Source organism: Phalacrocorax aristotelis, chromosome 15 (genome assembly GCF_949628215.1).
Source record: "Phalacrocorax aristotelis chromosome 15, bGulAri2.1, whole genome shotgun sequence".
Lineage (NCBI taxonomy): Eukaryota > Metazoa > Chordata > Aves > Suliformes > Phalacrocoracidae > Phalacrocorax > Phalacrocorax aristotelis.
In genome coordinates, this window is record NC_134290.1 from 7,577,225 (window position 1) to 7,602,756 (window position 25,532).

A 25,532-nucleotide genomic window follows, 5' to 3' on the forward strand; every position below is an offset into this window, starting at 1 on the left:
AAGAATTTATTTTTTTAATGGCAAACCAGAAATCACACGCCTGCTGTACAGCAGGCCTAATTAATGCATACAGTCGAGTTTTCACTCGTAGCTCCTCCATCACCCAACCTCACCTCTAAGGACTGACTCCCTTTGATGATAATTGTTGTTACACTTAGTCAAAGTCACTAGCTTTTAAAGGAAAGAGCAGCTCAGAAAGACCCAGGCACGGGCGGTGCTGGGGTGGAGGGCTGCAAAGGCATCAGAGGGTTTGGCTGGGACCCTGCTGGGAGCTGTAAGTTTGCCTGGGCGGGAGCACAGCATTCCCAGCTGGAGGCCCAAACAGCTCCCACTTCACTTCTCAAGTTCACTGAAAGCACCAAAAAAATCTTTAAAGCTTGCAAATTTAAAAAAAAATATCCTAGAGGTCAGGCTGTAATGTGCTACAGCATGCTGGATTGTGCGGCCATAACAGGGCTGCATTACAAAGGGGATCTGCCATCATAAGAACCAGAAATAAAAGGTTATTTACACTGTGACACTCACCTCTTTTTTAAAAAAAAACAAACGTGAAGAATATCTTCACACCTGTACTTCAGTTTTCAGTAAAAATAGTTAATTATGTGCTGATGAATTTCACAGCTTCATTAAAGAAACCTGATTTTAAGGTAACGCCTGCAAAGCCCCCATGGCGTGCCCCAGCAGCGCAGGCTCAGGGGGGTTTAGCAGAGCTGTCTGTCGGTCCAAGGGGGCTGGAGGAGATGCAGTGGGTCTGGCCGGCTCCCCAGCAAGTGCTTCTGTCAGCCAGGGCTTCATCCCAGCAGGATCAGCCCTGCTTTTCCCTGGGCATCTCAGCAATGTGCCCCACGCAGGCGGGAGGCACCCAGCTCTCTGGGGCAGGGGGGACCCCAGGGCTCCTGCCTGTGGCTGAGTTCCCCTCCCAGAGCTCCCATCCTAGCCTCCAGCAGCCGCTTGCTTTCTCCCGTGAAATCCAAGCTGCAGAGGCACCTCAGTCATCGCAGCACAGCTGTAGGTACCCCCTCACAGAAACATGAGCTTATTTAAGCTTTTTAGCTACTCCTTGGCACCTCCTGGAAGAATTGCTATCTAAAGGGTGGAATTAGTCCATCCTGGCTTGTTAGCAGTTCACATCTCCCCTGCTCTGCTGCAGCAAATCTACAAGTAAGGAGGGACATGCTCTGCCAGAAGCTCTGTGAAAACAGCCCGGTCAAGGCAAGGCATGGGACAGAATCCTGAAGCAGTGTCCCTGTCCCTGTCCCGCCCCTGCCCAGGGCTTCCAGTGATGGCTGTGGACACCCACAGCAGCTGAGACGAGGCCTCTTGGAAACACACCCTTGTCTCCCCAGTGCTCACAGTGGACCATCTACCCATCTCCAGCATCACCTCCAGAGCACTGAGGCCAGGAGCTGGGCCCAGCACCCAGCACCGTCCCGCCCTAACAGCAGTGTCAGGAGGGAAATCCCAGCCGGTGGCTGGTCGCAGCGACGGCAGCTCATCACCCTACACACCCCGGCCCCACACGCCTGGTCCCAGCCCCTGCTCCATCCTTCCCTGCACTACACCATGCAGCTTCACCACAGGACAAGCACGAGCACATGTGCATACAGGATGAGTGCAGAGACCTGGGCTTGTTTTTAAGATCCCCAGGATCGTCTCTGAGTTGGAAATCCATCTCTCACTTCTCGCTATGACTCAGTTTCTGCTGTGGCCCAAGGAGACCAGGCAGCTGGGTCTAGCCTTTCAGGCTCTGGGTGTCAGCACAGCAGCTGAGAAACGAGGAGCTGTTGCAGGCTGGGATCCAGATTTTATCAGAAGAGGAGTTACAGCTCCGTGAAGGAAATTCAGTACATGCAACCTGAGCAAAGACAGACAACCAGGGCCAAGTACTACCCCCGCCATTAGAAAACATTGCCTCCCTTGCTGCGATGGCACCAGGCTTGGAAAGTGTTCAAAACCCATTCTTCTTACAAAATTCATAAGGCAGAACCATCTGCCTGGCAGCCAGCTCTCCAGCTCCCATCCCTGCTTCTTGCTGGATTTTCCCTGCTGCCTGTGAATGGCATGAGTCTGCCTCCTAACTGCCCAAAGCTGGGTCAAAAATGAGGGATGGGTGAAAATAGCTGTCCTGAGCCTGGCTGAAGGTACGGGGATGGTGGGACAGGATTTTCAAGTGCCTCCACCACTGATAAATACAAGCTGTGAGAATTAAATACTTGATATACAGGCATCAGCTCTCAGGACGCCAGGAAACAAGATGGAATTTCTAACCCAATCTGTACAATTAATTTGTCCCTTCAATGCATTGCTTAAACTGACAGTGTGTGGCAAGTCCACAACCTCATGACTGTTTATTTAAATAAATTAAAAAAGAAAAATTGTTAGGTGCAGACCATGACTTAAGTAATGTTAACTGAATAATTCATGCAGCATTTATAATTGATGGGGATTTAACAGGAGCAGAGCCATAAGTGGCTTTCTCTTAACTATTGATGCTCTCCGCCAGCCACTCGACAGGCACGGCTGGGCTCTGCGATCACAGCTCTCCTGCGATGTTTTATTTAAGTGCTGTTAAGAGTACACACAGCCTGGGGGAACGCCTCTGCTCCCGGGGAATGCTGCAATGCTCTGTGTGGGGGCCCCTGGCTCCCGCCGCAGCCGTGCCACGGTGGGCGTTCGGAGCCCTGGTTCCTGCAGAGCGGACCAGCCGCCACGTGCCAGTGGGGAGAAACCTGGGGCTGGTGTGATGTGTCAGGGGGAGCTCACCCACTGCAAGGCTTGCCTGGCTCCTTCCTCCTGCTGCAGCAGATGCCAGATAACCCCGAATGTCTGGGTGTCTGGATAAAGCCAGACCCCTCCGTATTGGCTTATGAGTTTGCCTGTTTATGGGTTTTTATGCCTTATCCCAGGAAGGTGCCTCCAAAATCCCATTCAAACTTCTTTGCAAACTTAATTTGTGAGAACAGAAGTGTGCTAAGATGACCAAGTATCTTGCTACACCCATCATTCGCATCTCCATATGAAACATTCAAAAAGCTTCTAAAAATATATACACAAATACAAAATTACAGTTAAAAAACCCACCCGTATCCTAACAGACAGCGCATCTGTGTTCCAAAACATGGTGTTTGTAACAAAGCTGCAATAAACACACGATTATCATAGCAACTGAAGCCGTGTCTCGCTTGGTGCCCACAAGGAAAGCAGCAGGACCCGGCCCCGGGGGGGTTGCTGCAAGCCCAGCGGGCAGCCCAGGGAGCCACGTGGCATGCCTGGGGCTGGCGGGCACGCAGCGTGCACCCAGCAAAGCATCTGGCTTTAAGATCTCATGACTCCAAAGAGCATCAATGGCTGCATGTCTCTGACCTAGAGGGGACACTGGTTTTGTGCCCAGGGGAGGGTATCCCGGCAGCCAGAGCTGTGCGTGAGCACGTAGGCTTCAGGCTGGCACAGCAAGGACAAAGCCTGTTCACTGCTCAGGCAGGGGAAGTGGAATAATTCACACTAAAGCACCATTCCCTTCAGAAAGGCTGGCAGCCTCAGGGCTAAATAAATGCTGAAATCTCCTTGATTGTTAAATAAAAGATTATTGATAAAATAACTGCTTCTAATGTTGCTGTACTGCCAGCAGAAATGCAATATCTTTCAATTACTGCTTGGAAGCAAGGCTTTCCTTTTGTTTACTGGAAAAAGCCAACATGAAAAGAGATGCTCATAGAGGACTGTAAAATGAAGGTGAATCTATTTTTTGCTGTACTCCAAATCCGGATGGGGCTTTACGCGCGCCGAGCAGGTTAGCTGCTTGTCGGCACCGTCTGACACGCCGCCGTGCCACAGGGGAGTTATTTGGCTGGGGCCAGAAGCGCGGTGAGGAGCTGGTGCCTTGGTTGAGCCCTGGCATGCCGAGCCACGGGGCCGGCCTTCGGCACGTGGCGGGCTGGCAGGAAGACACAGGCATTTTCCCCGTGCCCGGGGAGCACTCGGCCCTGCAGCGGTTCTGCCCAGTGTGAGGAAAAACCAGCACAAGGAGGTGCAGGAATGACCTGAGCAACTTCTCAGCATTTCTTAGAGCTGACCAGGCAAAGCGATCTCCTTCTTGGAACAAAACACGGAGCAGAGGGACTGCCCAGGCTGCCAGCCCAGCTATGAAGAAATGCAAAGCGAGGGGCCTCAATAACGGCTTCGGTTCAATGGTTTGGGGCTGCAGAGGGATGCGAAGCAATTCACTGCCCCTGCAAGTGCTCCCCAGCTCCGCTCACCAAAGCTGAGCCTGCGACACCCTGACATTAGCAAGATCCAGGGCAGCCGTGGGGGAGCAGCCCACAGCTTGCCTGCACGGGGGCCAGCTAACAGCAAATTGGCCAGCTCCATCTCCAAACACAGAGCACACAAAGCACCAGGCAGAAAGTTACTTTTCCAGGACCCTTGGGCCAATCTGCAGGTTATGGAGAGGTAACCTGCAGCCGCAGCAAACCCCCTGCCATGGTCCAGGGCCCACACGAGCCTACAGGGGCAGCACCCCCTTACCAGCTCCACGCGCCGGCGGCTGGACTCCAGCTCCCTCTGCACCAGCTCATCCATGTCAGCCTTCATCTCCTCCATCCTCCTCTGGTAGTACCGGGTGCTCTCCTTCTCCCGCGCCTCTGACTCAGCTGCCTTCTCCAGCTCCTCGCCCATCTTTATGATGCTGTCTCGCAAGCGCAGCACCAGCACCTGGGGAGGCAGCAAGGAGGGCATGAGGTGAAGCAAGGGAGATGGAGTTATAAAGCTCTCCACAAGCATCAAGCAATATGGAGAGCTCTCCATCCCTGGCCCATGCCACAGGGCCAGACACTAGTATTAGCATGATCAAGCATCAGCCTGAAACCTTGCAAGTGGCGGCAGCTGCCTGCAGTGGGTATGGAACCCACTGACCTCATGCACCCAGCTCTGCACCCACCACAGCAGGCAGCACCATCCCCTGTGGCCCCACCGTGTCCCCAGGGCTCCCATGGAGCCAGCTGCTGCTTTTGGGGCCACAAGATCATTTTCTTTCACCCCTGGGCTGGTCTCATTTGGGCAGCACAACTCCAGGAAGAAGTGACAGTAAAAACATCCCAGGGCACCAGCAGACACGCTGATTAATGGGGACAGTGAAATATTGCTGTCGAGCCCAATGTCCTGCCTTCTGGACAGTGCCAGAGCAGAGGGGTGCCTGGTGGAGAGGTGCTGTGATGGATGAGCAGTCAGCGCACACCGCACTCTGAGTCCAGAGGAAGGGACCGTATATTTCTCCAGGTCTTTATAGCACTGGACCCACTTTGGCTTTCAGTAAACACCACATTAAAGCATGTATAATGGCAGTGGCATGAAGTATAGGGACTGTCCACAAACACAGGAGAGCTGTAAGAAGGCCCCACCTGTCCCTCCCCACCCCTTCCTGCATGCTTCTTCCCCCCAAAGCCGAGGTGGTGGCGTCACTGCACCCGCCTTTTGCAAGCAAGCTGCATCTTTCTGGGGCTCTGCATCCCCTCTGCAAGCGGTGAAGAGGTGGTACCTCAAAGCGCTTCATCTGCACAGCCTGGAAGTCCAGCTGGCTCTCGAGGTCGCGGATGCGGGCTTCCTGCCGGCTGATGATGGAGCGCTCGGCTGGGCACTGCTCCAGGCACACCACTCTTGCCTGCGCTGCCTGCAGCTGGGCGAGGACAGGCTGCGTTAGCACCTCCCTGGCCCCTGACCCGCACAAACACCTCCCAGTCCCTTTCCCAGATCCCCCACCAGTCCCTCTCCTTGGTGTGACATGCAGCAAGGACCTCTCATGGCTCCTGAGACAGAGCGAATGTGAAGGGCATGGCTTAGGCTGCCAGGCACTATGGAAAAGCATTGCCTTTGGCTTCCTGAGGGAGTCCCTGATGTTAATACCACACAACAAATGCATGACACTAACATGTATTTTTGAATTTAAAATGTGCCAGCAAGACAACATGTGACTGGGTCTTTTTTGCTTTTACCTTCTCAGCAAACTCTTTGAGGACAGCAGGCATAAAAATTCGGTCTACCCTGCGTAGAAAGCTGCCTGCACCAAGTTGCTTCTTCAGCCGTTACGCTGAGATGTCCAAAGCAAACCGCCCCTTTAGTGATCCCAGTACAAGTTTGGTTCAGATTTTGTATTTGACCTAGAAGTACGGGAATTTGTCTTCTTTTATCTGGCCTATCTCTAAAGCACCACCCACTCTGCCTTGGAGGGAGTGAGTCCTGCTTCTGATTCCTGGGCAGCTTAGCTATGCTCCAATAAAGGACTTAAGTTAATGGGATTACTCATGTGTTTAAAATTAAATCCATGCACTCCAGGAGGGCCGGTGCAACCACAGAGGCGAGTCAGTTCAGCACCTGCCAGCACTCACCCCAGGGCCAGCCCCATCCCAGGGCCAGCCCCATCCCGGGGCCAGTCCCCATCCCAAGCTCACTCAGCCCCATGGGGCAGATCCTGCCATGGCACCAGCAGTTTGGGAAGAGAGGAGGCAGAAGTGGGGCTCTCCCCAAAAGCCTTGCCAGGGGAAGCTTTCTCCAGCCCAAAGCCATTGTTGGCAGAGCCCTGCAGCCCAGCCCAGCCCTGTGCTGCCCACAGGGTCAGGGCTGCGGGTATGCAACAGGCAAACAGCAGCTTCTGCACTGTGCTGCTGCCAGGGGCACGCACAGCACGTTAGGAAGAGGAGAGGAACCTAACCATATTACTAAGGAGAAATGGCTTTGTACCACTGGGGTAGAGACTTGATCTGATTTCAGACAAGAATGCGGCATCCACAGCTGGCACCAGCCATGCGCCGGGCACAGAGATATCAGAGGAAAGCCAGATGGCTCTTGCTCTTCAGTTCTGGGTGCAACAGGCTGGGGAGGAATTACCTTCTCCTGAAGGCTCTGCTTTTCTTTCTTCACATCCTCCACCTGCGTCTGCAGCTCCCGGATCTGAGCAATATCTGTTGCTGACTGTGGAAAGAGAAAGCCCAGGAGTGGGAGCAGACCTGAGGGCTTGGAGCAGAGGGCACACGCCGTGAGGAGTGCGGTGCCAAGGGCTGGCTCGTGCCTGCACCTCCTACCACCAAAACAGCAAGCTGCTCCTACGCCGGACTGAAGGAGCTTAATTCTCCTGACTCAATGCAAATTACCTAATTTTTGAAACAAATATTTATACATCAGGACAGAAACCATGTTGTCAAGGTCATTTCTGTCCTCAGGGTCCTTTCGGATACAGACTCCTGGCTCTGTAACACCCCTGTAAGGGGTGCCAGACTGTGAGTTGTCAGTCTCACCAGCCTACCCCTGCCCTACCAGGAGCCTTGGGATCCCTCAGCTCCAGGTAAAATCCTTCAGGAGAGTCTACCTTAGTCTGGATATTGTGCAGAAAGCCCCAGGGCTGCCTGTCAGCACTTTTTAAGCTCTGCATGAGAAAACTGAGAGAAAGAATTGAAAGGGATCCAGACAGGGATGCTATAGGATTTCCCAACTATTGAAACTAAAGCCAAGACACCTCTTGAAAGAAGACTCAAACTGTGGGTGAGAGGAGGTAGAGCCATGAGCCATTCCTTCCTCTCATCACAGCATCTGCTTCCTGGTGTCCCCAAGCTGCTGTGCACCGATAGGGACTGCTGTTTGCTCTCTGCCAGGCTACAGAGTTTTCCAAGCGCCCTCCCAGGGAGGGGGGACGCTGCCCAGCCTCCAATGCCCGGTCCTACCTGGGCAATCAGAGCCTTGTGCTTTGCCATGAGCTCGTTCAGGTCTTCCTGGTCCTCATCGATGCGTTTCAGGAGGTCAGATCTCTCGTGCTGCAGCTGGTACAGCTGTTCATCCACCTGCGGGAGGACCCACGGGGCTGCTGGCTCGCACATCCCAAGAGGGACCCATTGCACAGCACCACCGGACCACAGCATCCTCTGGAACACGCTGCTGCCAGCCTCCCTGTGCTTGCACCGGGAGAGGCAAAGGGAGCTCCTGCATGTCTTCAGAGGACTATGGGATGCTGCACCCTTTTACTATCCATAGCTGCACCCTTACCCATCCATTAAGCCACCCGGGGGCTTGTTCCCAAAGAGGCTGACTGCTTTAGTAAATACACTGATTATTGCTGATTTAGTAAAAAAGCTGATTATTGCTATCAAACACGAGGAGGTAGGGATGCGCTGCTGCCCTCCCACCTCCCCAGCCCCAGCTGTGCCTCCGCACCAGGGTCTTGTTTCTGCTGAGGGCCTCCAGCTCCGTGTGCAAGTTCTCCAGCTCCAGGGCCGCCGTCTGCTGGGACCTCTGGGCCTCCGCACACTTTGCTTCGCTCTCTTCCAACTGGGAAAAATTGAGGGAGATCATAATTAAAGGAGAGCTTGGTGTCTGCAGAAACCACGTGCTGATTATGCTGTTCCCCTTGCTACACAGCCATGTCTATTTACACTTCAACCCCAGAGCATTTTCCCCTGCTAATGCACATAGAAACTCAACCTTTTAAAATCTGTGCTGCTCTTCAGCCCGTCTGCTCCTGGTTTACAGTGAAAACTCTTCCCTTCCCAGCCAGTGCAGCAGGGTCTCCTTGGCAGCTCCCAGTACACCTAACCATGGATCCTAACACCACTGACCGTCCTGCTGAGTACTGAAGTAAGCGCCTCGATCTGCACATCCACCCTCTGCCTTGGCACTGCTGTGGTGAGGTAGAGCTGGGATCATTAATTTGCAAAATTATGTGAATTACATGTAATTCCTCATTAGAGCAATTCATGATTTGGAGTTTGCAAATGAGCTTTTCATGTGGCATAAATTGCATTTGCAAATACACATGAAATATCACATTTATAAATGTTAATTTGCTCTTGGTTTTTATAGCTCAGCCATTAAGACTACAATGATCTTAAATGGGCTGCAAATAGCTGGAAGATGCAGCATCATCCCAAAAACTCACACCACCAGGACAGAGGAGTTTACATAGGCTGTACCTGAACATCCAGTTCCTTCCCTTGCATGCTTGGGTTTCTTTCTTTTCTTTATGAAAAAGAAAACTAAAGCTCTCTGCTTGCTGCTCATTTCCTGTGCCCAGTCCCCATTCTCCTGCAGAGGATGCAGAGTTCCCAGGGGCAACGGGAGCCACTGTGCACCACAGTGAGAGTTTGAGCATTTCAGGCTATTTTCTCAGGGTTTACTCATCTTTTTTTACTCTCTTGCTCAAAAAAGGGGGGATTACTGTAACTGCAGCAATTTGATCACTTCCCTCAACTGTTTGGGGTGATTGAGACCTACTTGGAAAAGCTGAGCAGGTAATTTTGTTTCTTCAGTGCCTAGTCTACAGAGGAAATGGATTTTTTTTCCCTTAAAATCAATGATTCCTGGCACAATGCAATCTCTGAATGGCCGCTTCCCAGCCCTGCAGCCCCCGCACACCAGCTGCCTTCCTCGCCCCCTGCCCACTGCAAGGGAGCCCTGCACACGGCGGGGGCACAGCACACTGCGCTCCAAGGGCTGGCCATGTGTGGAGGGTGACCAAACTGCCACTGCAGCCAGCAGCAACAGAAACGTTTCCCCCCTCCATCCCAGGCCCAGAGCAGTGGCCTGTCTGGTGCACATGGAAACATTGGAGGGTTCTGATCTTCAGCCTCCACCTTCCTTCCTAATCTGCATCCCCTATTTTTAACTGCTTCAGTGAGAAAATCAGGCAGAGGACATATCCTCCATTGCCACAAGGCACAATGCTGACAGCTCCCACCAGCAACCTCAGCAAAACCTCTGGAAGCAAACACACATCTGCCCCGAGGTGCTGTCGTCCCACCACCGAGGATGGGGCAGTGGCTGATCTCTGCCACCTAGGACCACCATTTCCATCTGTGAGCCCTCCTGCCACCCCTGCACGAACCAAGGAACGGGTGGGAAGAAATAACCCTGAACATCGTTGGGTCTTCAGCTACAGTGCCAGCCAGAAGCTGCTCACCATGGGAAATATAAAGCTCTGGCATGAGACATTTAGCAGTTTGAAACCTGCGAAACAGTTATTTAAAATGCTGTTCCTGTGTCCAAACTCAGTCCATGTTGATGGATTGTCTAGTCAGTCTATTCATACAGCTGCAGAGCCGCTCTCACAGCGACACGCGCCGTGTTCCCCTTTCTTCCACCAGCTGAAAAATAGCCTTTATGTTTTGCATAAAGCTCAGGCAGCCGTTACTGAAATGACCTGAGCGATAGCTGCTGGGAGATGTTAAAGATGCCAATCTGACTGATTGCTGGTTTTATGGCCAAGGGCTTTTGCACTTTCCCAGCTTCAGGCTCCTCCAGAAGCAACCCTGTCCATGACCAGCCCCTGGGACTGGCCTTTCCCCTGCTGTGATTACACTAAAACTCCAGACAGTTTAATCAGAGAGAAACGCATCTCCAGGACTGCTCATTAAATACCAGCTTCCACTTTACTTCGTGTAATGGAATTTTCCCACTTGGGAAGAATAAATTGAAATCCCCCCAAAAAATGCATAATGTATGAACTTCTGAACAACATTAGTTTGCTGTGCTACACCATCTGTTAAATACCTGCGTAAAATGGATGCTTCAGCCTTATTAAGAAACAATGCTATACTTCTAGCCATATGGATTTTGATTAACGGAAATGTAGCATTTTAGCAAAGTTTTTATTCTTGTGGAGGTTTGTGGGCTGGTGGTAGGATGTATTGGCTTTTGAGAAAGTCGTCATGAATGCCATTAGAAATCATTTAAATTTAAAGGACTGAATAATCATGAGGCATTTTTAACGCATGCAGAGTGTCAGTGTTGGCAGCGCAGCAAAAACCCAATATAGCGAATATTTAGGCTTCCTGTTCTCCTCCTCCAAAGTGCGAGGCAGCCGGGCAGAGGCCACCCACCGAGGGAGCTGGGGGGGAGCTGGGGACGGACTGTATGGCACCATGGGCACAGGCAAGAGAGAGCAACCTCCTGCATGAGCCTGCCTTGCTGCGGGGACCCGGCTGCTCAGGGAGCAGGGCATTACTCCCCTCCAAGATGTGGTTGGGTGCCATGGGGACACTGGGCAGAACAAGTGTCCCGCCACCGCCACTTGGTCCCTTGGATCAGCCCGTGGAAGGGGTCCCTCAGCATCAGCCCACTGCACCCGGGGCTGGGAAAGAGCAAGACAGGGGCTGTGCATCATCTCCAGCCCCAAAGCAGGATTCAGGAAATACCGAGGGATTAATTATTAAGTGTAGCATTACAGCATTAGCTCAATAATGTTTAAGAGAGAATTCATGAGCGCCAAAACTGGCCATTCCTGCTGCCTGCCCCAACCATGGCCATCCCCTGCCCTGGCTCTCCAGGTCAGTGGCACAGGCATGGACACAAGTATGGGCATAGGCATGAGCACAGGTACGGACACCCCGCTGGCCACATCAGGCCAAGCTCACCTTCCCCTTCTCCCTCAGCCCAGGTGGGAACAGCTGCTGCTCACAGATGTTATTTATGCAGAACTATTATCTCAATTATATATGTATGTTGTTGGAATTGCTCAAGCCTCCCTATTAGTTTGTTTTCAGGGGAAATATACAGTACAGATTAATTACTGAGCAGTTTTGGAGGACTGGCATCGTTAGCTCAGTCCCGGTGCTCGGCATTGGGGGATGCATGTGCACAGCCAGCCTGGGGATGGAGAGCCCTGTGCCACCCCTGTCCCACGGCAGGGCACCCCATGGACCCTGAGCTCACACTGGGGCTGAGACTGTCCCTGGCTGGCAGCACGGTGGGCACAAGCACGGCACCCCCCTGCAGCCGCTCACCGGGTCGCTCAGTGCCGGCTGTGAACTGTGCTTAAACTACGGCAAATCTGCTGCGACCCCTGCTCCTGCCTTACAACATCCCTATGGCAACGCGTCCCGAACGCAGCGCCTCTGGAGCTCCTTATTAGACAGATAGAAAACATGCTGAACAGAAGGTAATTAACAGGGCTGAAGGAAAAAAAAAAAAAGGGGAAAAAAATACTTAACCACTGTTGGCTTAATTACAGAGAAGTGCTCCTTACAAGACAGCACAAGAGGCACTTCTCGCCCAGGCCTGGGCGGCGTGATGCTCGCGCAGCACAGGATCACTGCTCACCCCCCACACAATTAAAACCAGGAGATCTGTAAATATTTCTTGCAGCTTCCCCTTGGCTGAGGCTCCAAGGGGCAGGGAGACGCCCGCTCGCCTGAAGGCACCTACCTGCTTGCGCAGCCGCTCCAGCTCCTGGGCGCTGGCGCTGGGCTCCCCGGGGGCTGCCAGCAGCAGCTGCACGTCGGCGAGCAGGGCGCGCGTCCGCCGCAGGTCCCGCCGCAGCCGCTTCTCCACGTCGAAGTCGCGGTGGCCGATCTGGGAAGAGGAGATGGGGTGTCCTGAGCCCTGCTGCCCCGCAAAACTTCTGTCGGACCTTTCTGTCCCACCCCCAGACATTGCCCACAAAATTAAACCTCCAAAATACACCAATTTGGAAACATTTTGGTAATGCTGAAGTCAGGATGCAAGAAGATCTTAAATATCTATGTATAGATATTGCAATTTTCCCTCTTTATCAAATAAAAATAATTTAGAGTTAAATAAAAGGGAGAAAAAAATTACATAAACATCAATACTGGCAGATTCCACTGAAACACCACATTTTTTCCCCACCAGAAAGGTGTTCATCTGAAAACATTAATCCACCCCTGCGCACCATCAGCCGCATGCCTGCCCAGCGAGCTACCTCTGCGGCCAGGGGACAGCCCAGCCACAAGACCAGGGGGCACCGGCGGGCACTGCAGGTCCCCAGAGCCATAATGCCCTGTCCTCACGGCCACTGGGCACTGTCACCCCCATGGGAAACCACTGAGGGGTAGGGTCACATAGGGGTAGACCCAGAAGATGCACGTCCATCATCTGGGCACAGAAAATGCAAAAGGCATAGCGTGAAAGAAAAAAAGCCAGAAAAAACTCTCCGCCCCTCTGGCGAGAAGAGTGATAAAGGCAGGAGAAAGTCAACCCAAAGGGGAAAGAGAAAAAGACATGCAAAAGGCTGATGAGGAAAGCTTCATTAGGATTTATTTACACATCTCTAATGCAAAGCATCTGGAGTTCCCATCAGCCATGGAGGGACACAACCGATGCTGCTGCCGTCGGTGCGGGAGGCAGCAATCTCTCATGCGTAAATCCCCAGCAGTGCTGGCAGAAAATAACTGCTGGGTGATTTTGGAGGCTCGTCCCCAGGCGGTGTGGTGTCACCATATTACTCTGAAGCCTTTTAAAGAAGGGAAGTGTGAAGCACCTTAAAAAAACCCAACCCTCTACACTCCCCCCTGAAGCTGAGAGCAACCATGGTTACGAGGATAAAAGAATTAGAAAAACACCAAATACACAGGGACATGGTTTCAGTGCTTGATTTCAGACTAATTGAAGTATAAGAGCGTTTTCCATTTAGTCTGTTTTCCACAGCTCTTCCTGTTTCAAACCCATTCTCCTATTTTCTGTTCACTGGCTAAAATTAATTGTGCGAATTTGCCCTTGTAACCTGGTTTAGAGCTGGCTGGCATTTGCTGGAACCAGAAATCATTGGCATCTCCATTTCCTTAATTAGTTTTCTGGGTTGGCTTTTTTTTTTCTTTTTTAATAAACTGCTCTGAAGCACACTGTCCACTGTAAATCAGACGGCATTAATTACAACACTGCAGCGCAGCAGACTTGCTGTTATCCCTGCCATCCCTACAGACTGTATCTTGGACGCCATTCAGCATCATTTTCCCATAGCTCAGGGTCTGCTCGCTGCCACAGACGATGGATTTTGTACCGTAACTGGAAGCAGCAGGTACGGCAGCCGCCGCCGCTGCCTCCCACCATTGCAGCCCGGTGCTTTTTAAGTTACAAAGCCGGGACTTAATTTAATAGCTTCTTTCAAGGCTCCGGTTGTATTTTGCATACACTCTACCAATACACAGCTACACTATGCCATCTCCCCTTCCCCACTTGGTGGGGGCCGGAGGCTGCCCGGGCAGCGCCTGGGGACAGTCCCAGGAAGGAGAAGGTGCCTTTCCTTAAGGGTGCCCAGCTTTGCTCCAGGCAGCTCCTGCTGCCTCCTCATCCATTTTAGTTCTCCTCTACCAAACAAGAGGGACGTGTTGGACTGAGAGGCAGTTATAATAATACCCTGCTTTTATACAGCAAGATTTATTCTGACAGTTCCCAAAACATTTTATAAGCCAGGAGCCAGCGGGACATTATGGATAAGCCTCGTCAGACCATTTTGTGTCTACTTGAAATATGCCCACCATTTCAGTGTTGCAAAACTCCCAGATTCATCCCATTTAATGAACATATGCAATTGCCAGGGCCGGTGAAATGGTGAAATCCAGCCAGCTCGTGCCAATGGCCAGAGGATGCGCTGCTTGATTACCGCAGCCCCAGATAATCAGTTCCTCCTCCACTGCATGTGCAACTGCAGTGAATTGAAGGGTGAATTGCAATGCAACAGGGGCTGTGCAGGGGAGGTTGGGAGGCATCAGCACAAACCCAGCCTTGCTGAGCTCCGGGGAACCCTGGGGTGCAGCAGCACCGGGATGGCAACACTGAACCGTGCCAGGTTGATACTGCCCTCAGCTCTGGCAGCACCATGGCCCCAGGTAAGGACCAGGTGGGACTTTTTTTTCACCAGTGCTCCTTTGGCAGGAGCTGGTGCATGAGACGGCCTCTGGGCCTGGCTGCTGGGCGATGCTCAGTGATGCCCAGGCTGATAAATGCTGTTCAATGAGGCTGCGTTCAGCCCCTCGCCTTTTAATTTAACAGGGAGCAGCTGTGTGTGCTTTTCCCATTACATGCACTTCAATCACTGCCACAGACACATTAGAGAATGAAAAAGGATTTGTTCAACAAATGTGTCTGGGACAGAATTCCTCTGCAAAGAGCAGAATCTGATGAACTGCTTTTCTGGGCAGTTGCTGCTGCTCCAGTGTTAGTCCTGGTTTGACTCTCATGAAAATACGAGCAAAAAGTGGATGCCTCTCCCTGCTTAGATAGTTCTCCTTGTAGAAAAGCAAGCCATTCCCCTCCATGGGTCCTTAGTGGGACTGGCTGTCTCCTATATGATGCCCGCAGTCCCGAAATCCCCCTGGCACCCAGTGCCTGCTGCAGCACACACCGCTGCTCTGACGGGTGGCATTTGGAAGGGGTGAGGGTTCGAGGGCATCGCAGCTGGCCCCATCCACACGCACCATCCTCTTACCTGCTCACACAGGGTGCCGATGAGCCCTTCCAGGTCCTGCTTCTCATGAAGCACCATCTGCTTCTCCTCGTACTCCTGTTCCAGCTGCATCTCCAGCTGCTGGAGCTGTGTGTGGGAGACAACCCCAGCCACACTCAGAGCCCTGGCTGCCCACTGCCGAAGCCCTGTGTGCCGGCAGGGCACAGCCACCACCATAGTGGGGACCCACGCAGCCAGGCAGCCCCTGGGAGAGGGTGTGCACCAAAGCTTCCCATCACCACAGCCAATGCTGGGAACCAGGACCCTGACACATCCCCTGTATCCCCTGCACCCCACCCAGGCAGTAGCCAGGAGGAGCAACGGTTAGCAGTCCAGGACCCTGTAGGATTTTTGGGGACACAATGGGCTGTTTGAGCCACCCTGCCTGTGAGGCATGCTCAGATATCCCCAAGGGCTGTCCCTGCGGTTGTGGAGCAGTAACAGAGAGCCTGCAGCCAAGCTAGAAGAGGGTCTGCTCTAATCCCTCCAGGTTTCCTCAAGGCATCCCATGACCACAAGCCAGGCAGGCAGCACACTTCTTGCTCCAGCTCCACACCAGCGAGGAGGTGATGGTGGCCTTGCAGAGCAAAGCATGCTGTAAAGGCAGGATCTGTGCTTCTCCTAGGAGCACAGGAACCTGCATCCCTCTGCCTTTGCCTCTCCTCAAGCATTGCTGTCCCACAGCACTGCAGCAACAGCAAGTGCCTTGCAGGAGGGAACCAGACCCGGGAGTGCCCACAGGAGTGGACATGCCAGGCTGCAACCCTGGCACAGCATCCTGGAGACCACCCTGCTCCAGCCACCTCCTGCACCCCCAGCTGATGCTCAGAAACAGTTTAAAAAGGGAATGGGAGCAGGCTGCTAAATATCGATTGCTCTCCAGAGTGTCTCTGCCATTTACTCATTTGGAAAATAATAGTCAGGCCATGCAGTGTGAGGGAGAGAAAGGATGAATGACACCCTGTCAGCCAAGGGCAGCCAGAAGGCACTGCATCTCCTTTAGTGGTGCTGGCAGTACCGTGCTCACTGCTGAGGGCAATTAAACAGAGAGGTGCAGAAGGGCAGGGAGGATGCTGGGAGGAGCCCTGAGCAACACGTCCTCGCAACCAGCCCAGAACTTCAGCAAAAACTGGCCAGTGGAGAGGAGGAGAGAGCAGCACTGAGCTGTTCCTGCACCATCCAGCAGAAGGGCAGCACTGTGGGAAGGCAGCACAGTGCGAAACGGCAGCACCTGTACCCGGTGCCAGCCCTCAGAGCCTCACAGCTTTGGGCACAACTACATGCTGACAGGAGCAGGAGGAGCAGAGACTACCTCGTTTGCCTTCCCACTTGTCCTGCCTTCCTAAAATAGCACATGCTTCATTAAGCCTTAGCAATGCTAATTCACTATCGACAGCCAGGTATGCCCCAGGCCTAATAGGAACTGGCTCCTCCCATGTAGTCCCACAGGCCTGAATCAAACACCCCAGGGATTTCAGAGAAATTGGAATTCGTGTTTGCAAGCCACCGACCTCACGGCCTTGTTGAAAGGATATTTTCTGTTCATTATCACCAACACAAAGCCCTGGCTGGCTGGAGTCGGTGCCCTTGGTGTGACGCTGGTGTTACTGGGAGCACCGTGCCCATGTGGTGCGTCATGTGCAGCTCTCACGCATGGCCCCCGGCAGCCCCTCCAGCACGGCAGGGACTCACGCCTGACCCAGACCCTGATTTTGCACCCCGGGGCTGTGATGGGGCTCATGCCAGACTGGTGGTGGTAAAGCAGCGCTCACCCACCCTGCTGCTCCTTGGGGAAGAAAGACCCCTGGAAACAGCTCCTCCTCTGCGCCGCGGACAGCGGGAGCCCTGGGGAGCACCCAGTATTGTCTCCCCACCCCGCACCGACCTACCCTCCTCTGGCAGGACTGCCGCACGTCCTCCAGCTCCTCATCCTTGTCCTCCAGTTCCTTCTGGTGGATCTGCTTCATCCGCTCTATCTCCAGCTCCAGCCTCTGGTGAAGCTGAAAGACGAATGCACAGCGGTTGCAAACAACCCCGGAGGGACAAGGAAGGTGGAGGGATGAACATCCCCTGGCACACCTGGCCCCAGCCCAGGTGGGGACCACGCTACCTCCTCCAGGTGATCGACAGCAGATGTTTGCCGCTCCAGCTCTTTCCGCTGCTCGGCAGCGCTGGCCTCCAGGTCCCAGAGCTGCTTCCTGAGCGCAGGCACGGCGCGGGCGTCCAGGGCGCTGGGGTTGCTGAGCTCCTGCACCCGGCCGGCCAGCACAGCTGCCCGCTGCGCCAGGCTGGCCACCTCCGCCTCCTTCTGCTGCTCGGTAGGGGCAGAGCAGCAGGTCAGCAGCCGAGCCCCAGATGTGGGAGAGGGGCCTTGCACATGCACCTCACTCTTAAAACCCAGACCATTTCCAACAGCATTAGAAACACTCTGGAGCAGCAGCAGGCAGCAGTCAGTCCTCGCTGTGAGCCCTGAGCAATCCTTTCCCTCTTGGGTTTTCTCACTTGCTCCTGACTTTGCCTTCTTCCTCCCATGGGCTGTGCCCCCACCAGGGGTTCCCCACAGCCCCCGCTGCCTGGGGTGCCGGGCAGCCACCTTGCAGCTTCCCCCTGACCCGGGCACACTATGCCCCTGCCTCTACAGGAGGCTTGGTGGGCACCTGGTGCAGCACTGTCCCACAGGACACAGACCCACGGCTTCTTGCAGGTGAGATTGCAGGTAGAGGAGTGAAAAAGAACACGAGTGACTTCAGTGAAGATGAGTGTGGACCTAATTAGGTAAATCATGGGATGGGTATCACTTGTAAAAAGTGATAGCTTTCTTCTAGCAATGATGATGTTATTAAATACATCAGGCACATCTTAAAACTGCGCTAAAAGAAATTGGAATTGAGCTGCTGGGTTTGTGCCTGATTGCCTCTGCTATAATTGCAAAGATGATGGCTTTGCTCTGAAAGCTGCTCCTGAAACTGGATATAATGCAGCAAAGTGGGATATTTTCCTCTTACCTCTAAGGTCTGCTGAAGTTTGCCCATCTCCCATCGGATGCTGGTGTTCTCCTGTGACACTTTTTCACGGAGGCTCTTCTCAAAGGCAGACTCTCCCAGGGCCTGGGCTAACTGCAGGTCAAACCTGGAGGGGGGGAAACACGTTACCTCTCCAAAGTGGGCGGCAGCACGGCTGCCTCCTGGCCTGGGGAGATGCACCAAGGCAGGCAGGGAGACAACCTCAGCTGGAGGCAAGCCACTTCTCCTGGCACTGGACTTTCCAAGTGCTTTTGAGAGGGCACAAAAAAAAAAGCCTATTGTCTGCAAAGTGCTGCCATCATTCTGTGAATCCCTAATTACTCCGCACAAGTGCCAGCCGTGGGAAGCAGACGGCACGGAGCAGCAACAATGTGCACGCAGGCAGTCACCAAGAGCAGAGTGCAAAAACGGCTGCAGTTGGCTGCCACAGACCCAAAATATCCTGAAATGTGCTTGTGCATGGGCAGCATCCCTCTGCTCCCCGCCACCACAGGCGGCTCCATCCCTGGGGCCGGCCGGGACTCTGCTGCAGCGAGGGTTTGGTTTCAGCTCAGGAAGCATTGTTGCTTCAGAGCAATAATCCTTGGAGCTTCTCAGCACCTTCATATCTCTGGGTCAGACCAAGCCCCAGCCCACAGTCAGCATCTCAGCACAGGTAAGCAGGGAATACTGACAAGGAAGTGTAAATGAAAAGAAATTATAAAGAAAGCCATTGGCAATTTCCCAGGTTTTCTGCACCTGCTTGGTCTTGGTATCCTATTTTTGGTGAGAAAACCTATTTCATTCACTGGTATCAAATGGCGGCATTAGAACGCTGGGGGCCATTTCTTGGCTTCAAGGTCCTTTTCCTCCACACCAGGTGCCTGGTTTGCCACCAGCACTCCCAGCATGGGCACATCTGCGCCAAGGGCACACCGAAGCCTGGGACACCCCAGCACGAGGGTGCCCCCGCACCCAGCGACACGGGAGCCAGCGTGGTCTCCGAGCCCCAGGCAGCCCTCCCCATGGTGCCGCCGAGCGTTGCACTGGGAGGGATTTCTATTATGGAAGTGTGTCACAGACACACATAAATGGGATGTAAAAATAACCTCCCACTTGGTGTCACCTACAGCAGTCGAAGTAGATGAAAATAGTAGCCCTTCCAGGACACCTCACCTGAAGCCACCCGAAGCATCCCTGTCCCCATCCCTCTGCTCCAGCAGCCCCAGCCCTCCCCGGCGCTCCCTGCCACCCTTACTTCTTCTGCCTCTTCTCCAGCTCGTGGCTGCGGCTCTGCTGGCTCTCGGCAAGCACCCGCGCGTCCTCCAGCTCGCAGGCCAGCTGCCTGCACCGCCGCCGCAGCTGCTGGGACACCTTCTTGGCTGCCTCACACGCTGCCTGCACCTCTCCAAGCTGTGGTCAGAGGTAACGGTGAGTGGCGGAGGGACCCTATATAGCACATATGCCCCACAGCCGCTCCCCGCCCAGGACTCAGTCCCACTCTGGTACAAGGGGGTGGGGCACCTGGAGATCTTTTGCCAAACAAGGACAAATCTAGGTGCCCCAACCCCTCACACTCCAGGCACCCTCCTGTGTGCCCACAGCATCCCAGCCCTCCTGCTGAGTCAGCAAAGCTGCCCCGAGGGCAACCCCCTGATCCCATTTCTCTGCAAAAGGCAGCACCAGGACAAAACGAGCTGCATCCCCCAAGGATTTGCATCATGTTTGGGGCAGAGACACACGTAGAGCTCTCACCAGCCAGAGAATGGAATCATTAAGCAATGACTTTAAATAAGCAAAATCTTGCATTAATGAAGCCTGTAATTCCAAACTAACTAAAAACAAATGGGCTGGTTTGCTTTACCCAACTCCTAAAACTGGGCTGCTTTTCTTATTACTTTTTAATGTACCAAGAGTAATATTCATTTCTTCATCTTATCCTTATGGGAAGCGACCTGACTCCCAGGCACTGCTCAGGGAAGAACACTGGCTTTTTCCCTCCTCTTGGCAAAGCTCGGGAACTGCTGGCCCTTTACATTAGCAAATCTTTGAGTGACAGATGGTGCGAGCACAACCCAGCCCAGTATCCAAAAGCCAGACCAGCACCAAGACCACCACTGAGCCCCTCCTCCACCCCACAGATTCCACCCTCTGCTCATGCTTGACCAAGATTGAATTTTGCCATATTCTGGTGCAAAAGTAACTTTTTAAGCTTGAAGGAAGCTTTGGGGTATTTATTCTCAAACCAGCAGAAAACAGCCCATTTCCCCTGGTCAGTGAGAGCAGCAGCAGCAAATGGCTGCACTTCTGAGCCTCAGCCCTGCAAAGCTTTGCCTGCCCCAGGAGCGAGGAGAGGACAACTGGCTCCAGCAGCAGCCCTGCTCCCTGGCACGACCCTGGGGAGACCCTGTCCCCTCCTGCACCCCGGGGCTGGCAGCACTCGCCTTTTGCTCAAGCCCCATCCTGTTGCCCAGCTCGGACTCCAGCCGCTCCTCCAGCTGTGCCAGCCGCTTCCGCAGGAATGCGATCTCCGTCTGCGCGCAGTCGAAGCGCACTTGCCACTCGTCCTCTGCAAATGGAGAGACCCAGAGGTGCTGGGCGGGTGCTCAGGCCTGAGCAGCCTGAGCGGCCGTGCCAGGGTCAGAGGGGTGAATGTGGCTCCTCTATGGCCCAAATGCCAGCACCGAGCTCGTAGGGTGCAGCTCTGCTTTGTGCACCCAGGGCTGCCCTGGCTTGCGTAGCACTGGTACCCACACCCAGGGCAAAGCACTCATGCCCATCCCATCCCATCCCATCCCATCCCATCCCATCCCATCCCATCCCATCCCACTTGTGTATTAGCAGCCTCCTCATCACTCCAAAACATGCTTCAAGCACACTTTGAGCTGCCTGGAGTGGTGGGCAGTGCCAGCAAGCATCAGCAGCGCTGTCAGGCAGAATTCCTGCCTCCAACCCCAGCCCCGTGCAAGAGCCAGCGCCGTGTGTGACTGAGCCATCACTGCCAGCTCCCACCAGACAAGCAGTGCAGAATGACAGGGTGCCAAAAACACATTGGGGTGGCCAGGGGCTGGAGGAACAGAGCTCCCAGGGAGCAGGGGGCAAGCCTCTGCCCATTGCAAGAGGCTTTGCTGCCCTGCTGGGGTGGCTGTGCTGGTCCCACAGGTTGGGCTGGATGCCCAAAGCATGCATCACCCCCACCGGGACGTCCCTACCTCTTCCAGAGCCACTTATCTTCATCTCACGCAACTGAACCAGCTGCTGGGCCTCTTCCAGCTGCTTTTCCACTGACTCCAGTTTCTTCTGCACTTGGTCGTGTTTGCTCTGGGGAAGCCCAGGGAAGGAAGGGAGCAGCTCTACCTGGCTCCACAGCACTCGGGTCCAGCAAGGCTGTGCCAAGAGCACAGCATCACCACCAGCACAGCCCCACAGCTCGTGGCTCTCCTACCTGCAGCTCCTGCAGCTCGCGGGCGCCCCGCAGCCTCTCTGCCCGCTCCCCATCCAGGACCTGGCAGGCAACATCACCCTTGTACCGCTCATCTGACAGCTCCGTTGTCAGGTCGATGATCTGGGGGGGCAATGCGGAGTTAGGCTGGGCATTGCCATGTGAGCCGGCCTGGGGAGGGGCTGGCCAGCCTGCATCGACCCCAGTGTCCTGACTGCTCTCCTTTGGCAGCTACCCGTGCTTAGGGGACATGGTAAGTGCACACTGTCACCAAGCAGTGTTACCGGTGGGAACCCCGGCTCCCACCGGCAGCGCCCAGCAAAGAGGAACTGCTGCCAGAGCCCGTGGCTGCACGTTTTGCGTGGCTGCCTGTGGCAAGGCAGCTGCCTGCTACGGCTGCACAGCGGCTGCGCTGCCTGCACTGTGCTGCCTGTAGTGCGCTGCGGGCAGGGCTCATCAGATTTCTGCACCGTTCTAGCTGATTAGCATTAAGTTTCATTTGAAGCAACAAGCAGGTGGATTAATCTGGAGAAAATTCCATTTTCTGCAAAGCAGAGGTAAATATGGCCTGTCTCGCTAATCTTGCCAAGAGAGGAGTTGCAGAGGTGGCAGGGCGAGCAGGAACATGCAGGCTTCCAATGCTCCTTTTCCTCCATCTAACAGCATTTTAAGGCACTTCACATTTTGCAGGCACACTACACAAGCTCTTCAGGGGGGTCCAACAAGTTTAACTCAGTAAGTAAACTCAATAGGTTTTCTTTCCCTGGGGAGAAAATATTTTTCTGGGTCTGTTCTGAGGCGTTAGCCTTGCTCAGCAGTCCCAGCCTCGTGGGTTTGATTTCATTTTTAACACAGAACTTAAATTATATTTAGCCAATTCCTATTGAGAAGGTCGTCCCTGGCCCTCAGGGCTCTTGGTACCGTTAACCAGAGCTGCAGCGTTACACCTAGACCACAGCTCGGCCACCCCTTGCGAGGGCCGAGCGTTGCAGCCCAATGAGCTGGGTAAACCCAGGGTATTTATAGCAAACTTAGGAGCTCCTTCTCCTCCCGGTGCTTGACAAAACCCCAGCTGCAATCACGCAGGAGCCCATGCATCCAAGGGGGGACTCTGCACAGGACCAGTGGCCGGTCAGAAATGCATGGCAGCCCCAACATGCTTCCAAGTCCCTTCCGATGCGCACAACGGGGTGGCCGAGGGGCTGCCCCGGCGGCTGCCACCCCCCGAGCGCCGTGCACGGCAGAGTCACACTCGGAGCCAGGGGACGGGCAGGACACTTCTCCTGCGTGCTGTCTCCTCAGTGTTAGCATTCGTCCCATTAAACTAAGTCACTTCTGGTGTCTGCAGAGGTCAGCGAGCCTGCAGTCCTGAGAGCGTAATGAGAACATGATACATCTGCGTGCAATTTCCCATTCTAATTATACCCTTTTGTCAGCAGAAGGGATGACATTCGCACTGCTGCTTTTCAGCCTCATACGCCGTGCCGGTGGCAGCGCGAGGTGATGTCTGTCCTTGCTGGAGGGGACGTAAGGCTTTCCCTGGGGACCTTTCCCCAGGTGCAGACCCTGAGGGGACCTGTTGCTCTGGCAGGTAGGATCCCACCCAGCAGGGACCTTGCAGCACTGCTGGCCCTGGGTGCTGCAGTCGGGCACCGCAGCCCGCCTGGGTCCTGCACCGAACCACCTCTGGCTGCGGTTACTCTGCGGGCAGTTTGGCAGCTGATCCCTGCCCAACCTTCTGCTGATCATGGCTCCTCCTGCTGTAATGTAATCAGTGGCCGTATTTATCCTGATATGGCTTAATTGCCAACTTGATCAAGCGGGGCTGCCGCAGGGCTTTTTTCGGGCTCTACCTTGCTTTCCAGCTTCTCTGCGGTCTGCCTGAGCTCACTGCATGCCTGCTCGGATTTTTCCAGCTTCCTTCTCAGCGCCGCCAGCTCCTCCTAGGGAAGATTGCAAAAAAACACACACAGAGAGCTCCAGCATCCTCAGTTTATTTATGAAAATCTTGTTTTCTGTTAAAAATGAGTGGGAGAGACATAGCTGCCTTATTAATAAAATTTACCAGGCAACTTTGAAGGCTGCTCTCTGCAAACTGCCAGGACTACAGCTCCTGACATGAGTTTCTTTGGAGGGAATGTCAGCTTTGGTGTGCATACAGAGCACATTTTATGAGAAGGAAGCGAACCTCAAAAGCCTGGGATGAACAGCCAAACATCTGAATTTTGCTCATGGAGCATTCCTGGGGCGCTGGCAGGCTATCACAGAGAGGTTGCAAAGGCACATTGTTTTCTGTGATTCTTTTCAGGCAGCCTGACTGTAACGGCAGAAAGAGCTGCTTGGTGCAGCCTTGTCCTGCTTTGATGTCCAACACTGAGCAGAAGCAGAACGTGCAGAGTTGTGATAAAAACAGAGGTTAACAGGCGATGAGGCCTGATGGATCCCAGGCGGCTTTGGAGAGAGAAACAGAGGCTTGGGCAGCTTTTATTTCAGCTGAACCAGCCTGAAAACATCTTGTTAAAACCTCGCTAAGGCAAGAGGAGGAGCAGGATGCCAAGGAAGACGGACTAATAATTTAGCACGGGCCTCAGACAGTGCAGAGGGGTGAAAGATGCCTTTCCTCAGTCAGCAAACGCCCATTAACGTCTCCCATCACCAGGGGCAGCTCAGGTGGAAGGCAGTACAGCTCTGGTGACAGTACAGAGTCCCCTACATCAAGGATGAGTTTGGATGTTCATCATCTGTCATCCCACAGACTGATGTGGGGCATCTGTCCCCAAGGGGCTTTGCTCAGCAGACCCAGCCCCAGGAAGCTCATGGGGGGCAACAGGGAGGGCAGTGGGGCAGCCACCGCCCTGGGACAGGGCTGTGGCTGCAGAGACATGGCACATTTGCTACTGTTCCTCTAAGGAAGGTTATTTCACCCTCCACAGCTCTGCAAAACATATTACACGGGGGAAAAAATTGCAGTGCTAAAAACAGATGTCGACTTCTGTATGGTCAGCAAAACATCTCTGCCCTGGCAGAAGTGACTTCCAGTTTGACCAACCCACCAGGCAGAGCCCCTAAAGCACCCTGTCCCATCCCGTCCTGTCCCACCCTGTCCTGTCCCATCACTTGGTGCATACTTCTTTTGCACGAAGCTGCTCCTCCACAAGGTTAATGCTGAGCAAGGGCCGCACACGGCTCAGCAGCTGCCACCAGGGCCAGTGCCTGACCGCCTGGAAGACCACCAGGTTCTTCTGGATGCAGCGGATGGCGAGACGCTGGATCTGTGGGGAGACACGGACAGCAGTGCTCCTCGCCCAGCCACGACTGAGCCCACCAGGGTGGACCAGGCTGGGCACTGGGATGGGGAGGGATGAGGTGGTGGAGGAGCTCTACTCCGCAGGGAACGGCAGCATAGCACCTTATGGCTGCCCGCAGGGCAGGGCAGAGTGGGCACCCTTCTAAGGGGCAGCCTGCTCCCTTCAAAGAGCTCCAATTTGGATGCTCTGGGCTGTATCACAGCAGCGCCAAGCCTGTGCTTTGGTGGGCACAGGGTGTACACGACCCGCAGGATGGATACCTTCAACCTCTTGAACTTCTGACGGCTGAGGAAGCCCTTGCAAGCAGCCTGGAGCAGGATCATCTTCTGGGCTATCAGCTTGTCGCGCTGCTTCTCCAGTCTAGAGATGACCCCTGACTTCAGGAAAACCTGACAGCAAGCAACAGAGGTTACATGTCCCCATGATAGGGTCCGAAACCTGCTTGCAACCAGCAGATGTATTTCTGGCTAAGACCTGGCAGCCTCCCCCAAGACCTGTGGGAAACCAAAGGTCCTTGGACAGGCCAGGACCAGTGAGTGCAACCACTGCACCAGCCTGAA

The 25,532-nt window shown here is 54.0% G+C and overlaps 1 protein-coding gene across 1 annotated transcript in view; it reads right to left on the bottom strand.

Annotated features, from left to right (window-relative positions):
* The window catches only part of MYO18B (myosin XVIIIB), a 73,328-nt gene that overhangs the window by 18,223 nt on the left and 29,573 nt on the right, over positions 1-25,532 (bottom strand). Inside the window, exons 22-38 of the mRNA XM_075110743.1 lie at positions 25,233-25,361; positions 24,793-24,936; positions 23,518-23,607; positions 21,668-21,787; positions 21,435-21,543; positions 20,667-20,791; positions 19,481-19,635; positions 18,226-18,349; positions 17,331-17,531; positions 17,110-17,220; positions 15,203-15,307; positions 12,181-12,327; positions 8,197-8,310; positions 7,710-7,826; positions 6,880-6,963; positions 5,534-5,671; positions 4,525-4,710 (exon numbers count right to left, since the gene is read on the bottom strand). Of these exons, the coding sequence (XP_074966844.1) occupies positions 4,525-4,710; positions 5,534-5,671; positions 6,880-6,963; positions 7,710-7,826; positions 8,197-8,310; positions 12,181-12,327; positions 15,203-15,307; positions 17,110-17,220; positions 17,331-17,531; positions 18,226-18,349; positions 19,481-19,635; positions 20,667-20,791; positions 21,435-21,543; positions 21,668-21,787; positions 23,518-23,607; positions 24,793-24,936; positions 25,233-25,361 (2,199 nt within the window). The remainder of the gene's footprint in view (positions 1-4,524; positions 4,711-5,533; positions 5,672-6,879; positions 6,964-7,709; positions 7,827-8,196; positions 8,311-12,180; positions 12,328-15,202; positions 15,308-17,109; positions 17,221-17,330; positions 17,532-18,225; positions 18,350-19,480; positions 19,636-20,666; positions 20,792-21,434; positions 21,544-21,667; positions 21,788-23,517; positions 23,608-24,792; positions 24,937-25,232; positions 25,362-25,532) is intronic.